Source organism: Ranitomeya imitator, chromosome 3, assembly GCF_032444005.1.
Source record: "Ranitomeya imitator isolate aRanImi1 chromosome 3, aRanImi1.pri, whole genome shotgun sequence".
In the NCBI taxonomy this organism is placed as follows: Eukaryota; Metazoa; Chordata; class Amphibia; order Anura; family Dendrobatidae; genus Ranitomeya; species Ranitomeya imitator.
This window is the reverse complement of record NC_091284.1, coordinates 463,134,707-463,146,785: the sequence shown is the minus strand read 5'-3', so window position 1 is coordinate 463,146,785 and position 12,079 is coordinate 463,134,707. Positions and strand designations below refer to the sequence as shown.

The window sequence follows — 12,079 nt, the reverse complement described above, 5'->3', positions numbered from 1 at the left end:
ACTTCTTGAATATGGTTTTGAGCACCTTGAGGGGTGTAGTTTTTAGAATGGTGTCACACTTGGGTATTTTCTATCATATAGACTCCTCAAAATGACTTCAAATGAGATGTGGTCCCTAAAATAAAATGGTGTTGTAGAAATGAGAAATTGCTGGTCAACTTTTAACCCTTATAACTCCCTAACCAAAAAAAATGTTGGTTCCAAAATTGTGCTGATGTAAAGTAGACATGTGGGAAATGTTACTTATTAAGTATTTTGTGTGACATATCTCTGTGATTTAATTGCATAAAAATTCAAAGTTGGAAAATTGCGAAATTTTCAAAATTTTCGCCATATTTCCGTTTTTTCACAAATAAACGCAGGTAATATCAAAGAAATTTTGCCATTGTCATGAAGTACAATATGTCACAAGAAAACAGTGTCAGAATCACTGGGATCTGTTGAAGCGTTCCAGAGTTATAACCTCACAAAGGGACAGTGGTCAGAATTGTAAAAATTGGCCCGGTCATTAACGTGCAAACCACCCTTGGGGGTAAAGGGGTTAAGAAATATGAAAGGAAAAAATAAAAAAAAATCCTTTTTTCCCCACAGAAATGTTACTTTAGTCTCAAATGTAGCATTTTCACAGGGGTTAAAGGAACAAATCATACCATACGTTTTACTGTGCAGTTCCTACCGATACGCCGATATTCCATATGTGATGGAAAACTACTGTTTGGGTATATAGCAGAGCTTGGAAGGGAAGGAGTGTTGTTTGACTATAGGAACACAAAATTGGCTGGAATAGCTAACAAATACCATGTCGTGGTTTGCAGAGCCCCTAATGTTCCTAAACAGCTGGAAACTCCCCATAAATGACGCCATTTTGTAAACTACAGACCTAAAGGAAATTTTCTAGATGTGTGGTGAGCACCTTGTGCCCACAGGTGCTTCACAGAATTTTATAACGCTGAGCATTAAAAATAAAAAAAAATCACAGTTTTCCAACAAAAATGTTGCTTTAGTCTGAGTTTTTTTTATTTTTACAAATATAACAGGAGAAAATGGACCATACAATTTCGCCTGAGATTTCTGATACCTCATATATGGTAGAAAACTACTGTTTGGGCGCCCAGCAGGGCTTGGGAGTGATGGAGCACCATTTGACTTTTGAAACACGAAATTCTCTGGAGCAGATACAGTTGTGGCCAAAAGTATTGACACCCCTGCAATTCTATCAGATAATACTCAGTTTCTTCTGAAAAAAACTCAAAAAGAATTGTCCTAAAACCAAATTGGATATAATTCCACACCACACATAAAAAAGGGGTGGACAAAATATTGGCACTGTTCGAAAAATCATGTGATGCTTCTCTAATTTGTGTAATTAACACCTGTAGCTTACCTGTGGCACCTAACAGGTGTTGGCAATAACTAAATCACACTTACAGCCAGTTGACATGGATTAAAGTTGACTCAACCTCTGTCCTGTGTCCTTGTGTGTACCACCTTGAGCATGGAGAAAAGAAAGAAGACCAAAGAACTGTCTGAGGACTTGAGAAACCAAATTGTGAGGAACCATGAGCAATCTCAAGGCTACAAGTCCATCTCCAAAGACCTGAATGTTCCTGTGTCTACCGTGTGCAGTGTCATCAAGAAGTTTAAAGCCCATGGCACTGTGGCTAACCTCCCTAGATGTGGACGGAAAAGAAAAATTGACAAGAGATTTCAATGCAAGATTGTGCGGATGTTGGATAAAGAGCCTCGACTAACATCCAAACAAGTTCAAGCTGCCCTGCAGTCCGAGGGTACAACAGTGTCAACCCGTACTATCCGTCGGCGTCTGAATGAAAAGGGATTGTATGGTAGGAGACCCAGGAAGACCCCAATTCTTTACCCCGAGACATAAAAAAGCCAGGCCGGAGTTTGCCAAAACTTACATGAAAAAGCCTAAAACGTTTTAGAAGAATGTTCTCTGGTCAGATGAGACAAAAGTAGAGCTTTTTGGGCAAAGGCATCAACAAAGAGTTTACAGGAGAAAAAAAGAGGCATTCAAAGAAAAGAACACGGTCCCTACAGTCAAACATGGTGGAGGTTCCCTGATGTTGAGGGGTTGCTTTGCTGCCTCTGGCACTACACTGCTTGACTGTGTGCATGGCATTATGAAGTCTGAAGACTACCAACAAATTTTGCAGCATAATGTAGGGCCCAGTGTGAGAAAGCTTGGTCTCCCCCAGAGGTCATGGGTCTTCCAGCAGGACAATGACCCAAAACACACTTCAAAAAGCACTAGAAAATGGTTTGAGAGAAAGCACTGGAGACTTCTAAGATGGCCAGCAATGAGTCCAGACCTGAATCCCATAGAACACCTGTGGAGAGATCTAAAAATGGCAGTTTGAAGAAGGCACCCTTCAAATATCAGGGACCTGGAGCAGTTTGCCAAAGAAGAATGGTCTAAAATTCCAGCAGAGCATTGTAAGAAACTCATTGATGGTTACCGGTAGCAGTTGGTGGCAGTTATTTTGGCTAAAGGTTGTGCAACCAAGTATTAGGCTGAGGGTGCCAATAATTTTGTCTGGCCAGTTTTTGGAGCTTTGTGTGAAATGATCAATGTTTTGCTTTTTGCTTCATTCTCTTTTGTGTTTTTTCATTTAAGACAAATTAAATGAAGATAATGATACCAAAGAATTTGTGATTGCAATAATTTTCAGGAAGAAACTGAGTATTACCTGACAGAATTGCAGGGGTGTCAATACTTTTGGCCACAACTGTAGTAGTCATCATGTTATGCTTGCAGAGTCCCTGACGTGTATAAACAGTGAATACCCCCCACAAGTGACCCTATTTTGTAAACTAGACCTCTCAGGGAACTTATCTAGATGTGTGGTGAGCACCTTTAAATCAGAGGTGCTTCACAGAATTTTTTGAGTTGTGAAAATGAAAAAATTGTATTTTTCCAACCAAAATGTTTTAGCCCGAAATTTTTTATTTTCATAAAGAGAAAATTAGGTGTACAATTTATTGTGCAATTGCTCCTGAGTACACTGATACCCCCTATTGTTTGAGCACATGACATGGCTTGGAAAGGACTTGAGTTTGCTTGGAATAGGTTGTGAACGCTTTGTCACATTTGAAGAACCCCTGAGATTCTAAAATAGTAAAAAAAATGCATGTGACCCCATTTTGGAAACTACACCTCTCAAAGAATTCAACTAGGAGGGTAAGGAGTATTTTTAAGCCTCAGAGGATTCACAGTATTGTTTAACATTGGGCTGAGTAAATTTAATATTACCATTTTTCCACTAAATATTTCTTTCGCCCAAGTTTGAAATTTTTAAGAGAGGTCATAGGGGAAAATGAACAGTACAATTTGTTATACAATTTCTCCTGAGTACATTAATACTCTATAAGTTGTCAAAAACTACTTTTGAGGCACAGCGCAAAGCTCAAATTGGAAGGCACGCCATAATGGAGTTCAGATTTTGCCATTATGATTTGCAGGTGCCATGTCATATTGGCAGAGCACCTAAGGTCCCAGAACTCCCTATAAGTGACCCCATTTTACAAACTACATCGCTCAATTAATTCATTTAGGGGTACAGTAATGATATTGACACCACTGATGTGTCACAGAATTGTATACCATTGGGCAGTGAGGAAAAAGTAATTACATTTATACCACAAAAAAATGTTTTAGTCCTAGATTTTACATCTTCCCAAGCAAAAATTATAAAAAAAAATGGCACCAAAATTTGTTACGCAATTTCAGCTTAACATGGCAAAACCCCACATGGCTGCACAGTACTGCAAAGAGGGAATGAATGCCATTTGACTGTTGGAGATCAAATTTTCGTAGAATAGTTTGCAGATTTCATATTCAGAGCCTTTAGTAAAATAAGAGCAGAATCCTTTCTCAAGTGATCCCATTTTGGAAATTACCCCCTTCTGGGAATTTATGTAATGGTGTAGTGATAATTTTGACTCCACACGTGTTTTCCGGAAACAAGCAGCAATGGATGTTGCTTAGTGAAAATTGTAAATCTGCGATTTTAATGTCCACTTTGTTGAAGTGCCCAGAATGTTGTAGTGCCCATACATCGTTCCATCTCTTGCTTCTGGAGATGCGAACCCCATAAATTAAGCGGGCTCTCATCGCTACAGAAATGCTACATATGTGGACGCTGTATGTGGTTTAGGCACACTATGTGGCTGGGAAGGGAGGGAGCATATGAAGCGCAAAATGTATTTTTTTATTTGGGTCAGGTCACCATTGCATGTTTTCAGAGCCTCTGTGCTACCAGTGCCATGGAAGCCCCCTATATTTTCGTTGACAGATGACTTGCTTTTATTGGGAACATTTTACATAACATTTCGGATCACATTTATCTTGTCCTCTACATTGAGCACTTACATCGGGGTTTCCATCTAAATCTCCAAATGATTTGATTCAGATGAAATCTCTGTGGAATCCATTCACTATAATGAGGAAACACAGTTACTCTGGAATCCATCTGGCTTCTGTTAAGTGGTGTCTGTCTTTTCAGAAGTGCACAAAACTGTGGTCAACTGTGCTTTTATGCACACTTAAAAATTTTTATTTATGTGATTTTTTTATTTAATAGTTTTATTTTTTTTTACTTTTTATTTTATTTCTTTATTTAGACCCTGTATGGAACTTTAACATTTAATTCTCTGATTGATGGTCTCACACATTGCTATACATGTGTATTGCAATGCATGAGAACTGTCAGGTTTACACTGTCAGAATACCTGCTAGACCCTGTTGCTGGCTGTCTAGAAGGCCACCATCGATTGCAAACCCGGAGGTCATCATTTGACCTCCAGCTGCCATGACAACCCTTGGCTCCAAAAAACTTCTAAATGCTGCAAATGCTATTGATCTCAGCATCTGGAAGATAACACTGGGCTAACATAATTGGGACCTGAGCCAATCAGATCCCAATGATGTCGCCGGTCAGAGCTATCAATCTGTACCGGAATCCTAGCACTTGGAAGACTCTAGGATTCCTGAAGGCTGCAAGATCGTTGACCTTTAAAAAGTTAGCGCTGTTCAAGCCCAGTAAGCACCAACATTTATTTACCATTGGAAGAGGTTAAAACAAGGCTGTCTACTTCACAAATTCCATGGTATGCTGAAACTTTCGTTTGGAGCAACACTCTGACAAATTGGGTAGAACAGTTGGAAGCTAAATATCATTAGACATGTCTATGTGAGGTACTGTCATCAAATTAAGGTCACGTACTGTTAGGGGTCGAGTTCCCGCCTCTGCACAGGGGGAATCTCGGGCCATCTCCGCTACGGTCTCCCATTCTTCTCCTGCCGCAGTGGAGCCTGCTCAGCGGAGACGTCAGTCCCAGCGTCTTGCTCAGTCCCACTCTGTACAAAGAATTACTGCTGCTTTTCCTGCTTCTGCCATTGAAGCCAGTGCTGGGCAGCGGCAAGCAGATGCTTCTGGGACTAAGTCATGCTTTTCTCGTTCTGAGCATGCCCAGAGTAAGATCTCTCAGTGGAGATCGAGGGTCACATGGTGAGATACTGCAGCTAAGTCTATTGGTCCTTTCAGGAAGGTCCTGTAGGTACTCTGGCTTTGTGGTAGCCTCTCATTGGTCCTTCTAGGAAGGTCCTGCATGTGCTGCAACTATTTAAGACTCGCATGGCCGCACGGCCATGTGCTAGTATTGTTCCATGTTATGTGCTTTGCGCCAGTGTGGTCACGTAAGAGTGTGTTCAGGGACCCGGCTGAAATAAGCCCCTAGAATGCTGGCACCTCCGGCGAGGAGTTTGTGTGTGTATATATTCAGGGACCTGGCTGAAATAAGCCCCTAGAATGCTGGCACCTCCGGCGAGGAGTTTTGTGTGCATGCGTGACCACTGACTGCTCTCTGTTAGGGCAGTTAGCCTGTGCCTCTGTGAAGTCTAACAGGGCACAGTGCTTTGCTTTCACGGCTACTCGGAGAATTAACTGAGTTAGTCTATACTGCCATATAGTGCCGCCGTTTACTAGCAGCAGGTTCTCCTGCACGGTGGACCCCGGGCTGCGAACGCACCTATAACAATAAAAACATCTATATTTACTCGGTGCGTTCCGCTAGCCCTAACACGTACATTAGATTATCCTCCAGTGTGATAATTGGAGAATTGCTGAGGGAAACTCAGTGTCCAATAGGATAACTTGCATATTCCAGCAGTTAACATGTCCTATCTGTGAGTCTGCAAATATAGTATAAAAAATATAATATAAAGTAAAATAAAAAAAACTGTAACTTAACTAATATTCTAACTTGATGCTGTTAAAATTTGCCAAAAGCGAAAACTAAAAATCCACACGGCTATATAGAAAAAATACCACTGTTTATTATAGGTACAATAAGTGTAGTTCAATAGAAGATCACAATGAATACATATATAAAGGTCTTAAATTATACTCAATTATTATATATACATTTAGGTATGAATAATATTAACTAGAATAACAAATATATGTTGGGCATCTGCACCTATAACAAGTGTCAGTGCATGTGATTGTTTACATCAATAGTATAGAATGATGCAATACCAAATATATGTATATATAATAAAAATTGACATTTTTGGACTCTCAGTTCCCTTTTTTGTTGGGTATAAATTAGTATGCATTCAACTATATGTTCTAATTAATATGCACTTCTGGAATTATAGAGAAACTATTAAAATTGCTCTATCAGATTATGGGGATGAAATGGAATAGTATACATTATGTGAGCAAACAATTTCCACCCACATGTAGCTCTGAGCTATAACATCAGCCCTTGAGACAGACTATGTAGCATTCAGTACAATATATTACATATTTTGTCTTTTTATATATAGCGGACGTTAAATTCAACCATTTTCTCTCTCGAAATGAATAATAAACCTCTTGTATATGAGATTTGTGACGGAAGTAGTGACAGTAAAATATGTTTTGTATAAAGTTATACTATCATGTCGACTGACTCTTGCAGAATTGGCCAGCAATGTGATTGTACGGGTCCTCTAAATGTGCCAGATAAGCTGTGGCTAGGGAGCTGTTACGGAGGCTTATTCCCCTCTCTCCTCATTGAACTACTAATGACATTTACCATACCAGGTAGCTAAGCTGTAGCCACTGATAGTAGCTGTGTTATAATGAGGCAGAGCTATAAAGCAGCCAATAGTGAGGAAAATATATAGCGCCACATGTAGAGATTTTTGCAAACTTCTTTTTTTTATATTTTTTATATGATTTTTAACACACAAAATGATTTCACAATTACATTTCTGTCAATGTCAAACCAAGCCATAAAAATGGAAGTCATCCAACTGCTTTACATTACTCATTTGTCAGGAACAGACCCCTTTAATAGCAAGAGGTATAAGAATAGTATATAAATGTGTCAGTTCTATGTACATCTCTATATTCACATGTCTATTTCCCAGGCAGAATGTTTGAGAAAATGTATCATTCCCCTGAGTCACCATTTATTTCTTTCTTGTTTTCCAGCTCGCTGACAAAAGTGAATAAATCATCACACTCCAGAATTTTCAACAGACCAAGCAAGGATAAAAATGGTGTGCTTTCTCAGGAGCAAGAACAAGAGAAGTCCAGAGAAACTGGTAAATATGTGACACATCATTGGTCAGTCATAAAGATCATTTCACTTTTCCATTTTGAAAAACACTGGAAAAGTCATAATATTTTCTGGAACTACATTTTTGTTGTCCTTTGGCCGAATTCAGATGTCCTTCCTTATATAAAAGTCCACGATGCACGGACTGGCTGTGGTCTCCTGAGTCTTGATTTGACCTTGACAGCCTCACATATGCCTGAGACCCGTGGCCAGTCCATGCATAGGACCATGATATACACGATCTGCATAAAAACAATTATTATATTTTCACTCTGGACCCCCTGTTTTGTATTGAAACATCTAATGAACAAGTGCTAAGGTAATTATGTAAACAAAAATGTTAACAAAAAAAGATTTAATTAGTTCATCATTTTCTGTTTATACATTACTTTTTATATATAGATCAAGTATGAATGTTGAGTAAATCAGCTGTTTGAAGATGTGATGAGATTTGTATCCACCTGAGAGATTCTGACGCCATGTTCCCACATGCAAAAACGCTGCTTTTTTCCACTGCTTTTATTACTGAAGGTGTCAACACCAAAATACACATTAGCATTTTCTTGTTGTATTTTCCCCTATTTATGTTGTACTGCAGATTTGAAACAGCATTTTTTATGTGTTTTTTTACTGCAGTAATGCTGATATTCTGTACTTAAATTTGTAGTATGCTTAACCCCTTCATGACCTTGGGATTTTCTGTTTTTCCATGTTAGTTTTTCGCTCCCCTTCTTCCCAGAGCCATAACTTTTTTTATTTTTCATCAATATGGCTATGGCCATGTGAGGGCTTATTTTTTGCGAAACGAGTTGTACTTTTGAACGACATCATTGGTTTTACCATGTCATGTACTAGAAAACGGGAAAAAAATTCCAAGTGCAGTGAAATTGCAAAAAAGTGCAATCCCACACTTGTTTTTTGTTTGGCTTTTTTACTAGGCTCACTAAATGCTAAAACTAGGTTCTCTTTTATCTAAGTGGTAAAAAAAATTCCAAACATTGCTAAAAAAAAAAAAAAAAAAAAAAATTGCGATACCGGTAGCGTCTCTACTTTTCATGATCTGGGGTCAGGTGAGGGCTTATTTTTTGCATTCCAAGCTGACGTTTTTATTGATACCACTTTTGTGCACATACGTTCTTTTGATCGCCCGTTATTGCATTTTAATGCAATGTCGCGGCAACCAAAAAAACGTAATCCTGGCATTTTTTATTTTTTTCTCGCTACGCCATTTAGCGATCAGCTTAATCCTTTTTTTTTATTGATAGATCAGGTGATTTTGAACACGGCGATACTTAAAGGGAACCTGTCACCCCGTTTTTTCAGATTGAGATAAAAATACTGTTAAATAGGGCCTGCGCTGTGCGTTACAATAGTGTATGTAGTGTACCCTGATTCTCCACCTATGCTGCAAAATACATTACCAAAGTCGCCATTTTCGCCTGTCAATCAGGCTGGTCAGGTCAGGTGGGCGTGGTGACATCGCTCTTTTCTTCCCCAGCTTTCCGTTGGTGGCGTAGTGGTGTGCGCATGTCCGTGCCGAATCCACTGCGCGCAGGTGAAGAAACAGCGTGCGATCTGCGCTATTACCCCTGTCATCGGTGGGGGCGGCCATCTTCCTGGGGCCGCGCGTGCGCAGATGGAGTGCTCTGCTGCACGGGGCTTCAGGAAAATGGCCACGGGATGCCGCGCGTGCGCAGATGGAGATCGCGGCGGCCATTTTCCTGAAGCCGAGATGATTACAAAGTTCATTGTAATCAATAGATCATGGAATAATAATAATTTCCACATATGGATGTGTTTTAAAAAAATGTTCCTGTGCTGAGCTAATCTTATAAATGTGCCGCTACTGTGTTATGGCACAATTATAAGATTATCTCAGCACAGGAACAAAGCTCCAGCCAGAGCCATATTTCCGGCCTTTATTTGCATATATGGGTGCCGGAGGAGAAACTCCTACCAAGGAGCATGCTTCCATGGGCGAGTAATAGATGAGCTGTATCATATCTATGGAATCAATAAATCCTGATCCACCTCGTAACATTCACAAGGGAACGGGGACTGTGAGTACTTCAATCGAACCCTGTTGCAAATGTTGTCGACTCTGAAAGAAGATATGAACATGAAGTGGCCCAAATTCGTGTCCGAGTTGGTGTGTATTTATAACAATCGAGTCCATGCAACTACCGATTACTCTCCTTACACGGTGCTGATTGGGCGAAGTAGCAGAGAGATCACTGAACTGGAGCTAGATTTGGAGGACTCCTGACCGGGCAGTAGTCCAAGTGCCTGGATCAGAGAACACCGACACTGACTTCAGATGGTAAGGAAGCTGGTTGAACAGAAGTTTCGGGAAATGGAACATTCAAGTCGATCCCCAATGTCAGGTGGACAACTTCAGCCAGGGGGGACCATGTATTGGTGCGGGCCAAGTGACCTGGGAACAAGCTGGATCACTGTTGGGAGTCATTACCCAGCCAAGAAGAGAGGAACATCCACCTGGATAGCTCTCCTGAGAGAGATGACAGGTGTTACACCAAAATATGCTGCAACCCTGCTTTTTCAAAGCAGAAGTCCGTACCGAGGCTGGTCCCTAGAGGAAGAGGAATAATAGCTTGACAGGTCTATGAGTTAATCGAAGATGCAGTTGCTGCTCTCAAATGGAGCAGAAAATGAACCCGGACTCAACTTAAAACCTCTAGTAGCTGTGTCTCCAAGTACCCCAGACACGTCTCTACAGGAAGAACTCCACAGGACTGAGCGGGCCAATGCCGGATTTCCCCCTAGCTGGTATGCTCAGGATGAATTTGTCTGGTCCCAGATACAGCAGAAAACCAAGGAGTGTGCTCAACTTTTGGCTGAACTTGACCTACCTGTGGGGAAACTTCAAAGAATTCCACTAGCTGGCAAGCAAAAAGGGGGATGAATGTAATAAGAAGCGATGATATCTCTGAAGAATTTTTGCAGGATGTGCCATAGATGAGGAGAGACTGCCATCTGCTGGCTATCCAAAATCAAGTGGAACAAAGCTGTGCTGGAAGATTTGCAGGGGAAGCGACGTTGTGTGCTAGACTGGATCATTTTACCCACATGAAGAACTTCCATGATATAAAAGCCCTGCACCCTAGACCATGAGAAGAATTGGTGCCAGAGTAGAGAGCAGGGGGAACGTGCTCCAGAGACACCACTGAAACCAGCGTGACAGGCCTCAGCGGGAAGTCTGCACCACCTAGGTGTCTGTCGCCACCTGGCAAGGTCCGGATTCCCCCATGAGACCTCAAAATACTGCCTACCCTGGTCCTACACTGGTCAAGCCTCTGAGACCGGATGTCGCCTGTCAAGAGCCAAGGCCTAGTCCTCTTCGCCCCAAGCATAAGAGACTTCTGCCGATGGTCATGCTGAGTAGATCCGTGAGTAGATTGTGACAGTCGAGGCCTGCTGGCAAGTGTGGAGAAAAAGAGCGAGTGAACAGGGTTTTCACTTCCAGCTATCATCTACGGTATCAGAGGGTCATCTGAGATTAGGATTACAGGTTGGGAGGGGGCCAGTGGGTGCATGAGAGGCTCAATGGGCTTTGCCAGACTACATCAGAAAGAGACTTGCGGCCTATTAGATAAACAGGTGACCCCACTAGGGCCAGAGCTTCAGGAAGAACTTTTGTGGTGACTCCCATGACTGGGCGCACCACCTTTTGTGAAAAGAATATTAACGTTCAAGCGTGAGAGACTTTCTGGTTATTCTAAAATTGTTATTCTTTCATTCTTTCTACTGTTTATTTGCATAGTTACTAACAATAATTGTTTAAAGTTACGGCTCTATGTAAAGAACTATATCAATCCCTGACTGTTTCCCGCCTCGTGATCTTTGTTCATTGCATCCAGACAACTGCATAACAGAATTATGCACTGCGGCCCACTAGAAATCTGTGTTGGCCCACATTAACTGCCATCCAGGGCTACACCAGGCCATGAACACCCCTGTCTTACAGCTTAATCTCAAGGCACTGTCAGTTGTATTGTACTTCTTTTCCCCCACAGTGACCGCCATAAAATGAAATCTGCTAACAGGTGTTTGTAATGGCACACAGAGGAGTGATTGTTTTAAAGCTTTTCTGGGGGCATGTTCTTTTTTTTTCCTTTGCATGAGGCCTCCTGCTTATGCTTGGTCACCGTCAGACAAGGAAAAAATACATGCCTTCAGGGACAAATCTCTGTTGATGCTGCTGGCTATCAGTAATGTGAATCTAACCTTTACAAACAAATATCTCTGCAATGAAAAAAACCCTTAAATAATACATTTAATTCAGCTCTGCAGCCACTATGCCATGTTAACATGACAACACTGTTAATAGGTTCTCTATTAATGTACCGTATTTAAGATGTTAATATGGTACCATATTTTCTAAGGGTGTGAAGTTTTCCGCAGCACTTTGCAGGTGCAATAAAAAATTATA

The 12,079-nt window shown here is 40.9% G+C and overlaps 1 protein-coding gene across 1 annotated transcript in view; it reads left to right on the top strand.

Moving 5' to 3' along the window:
- LOC138671660 (uncharacterized) overlaps window positions 1-12,079 on the top strand; it is a 967,572-nt gene that overhangs the window by 923,870 nt on the left and 31,623 nt on the right. Inside the window, exon 98 of the mRNA XM_069759831.1 lies at window positions 7,503-7,615. Coding sequence (XP_069615932.1) covers window positions 7,503-7,615 — 113 coding nt within the window. The remainder of the gene's footprint in view (window positions 1-7,502; window positions 7,616-12,079) is intronic.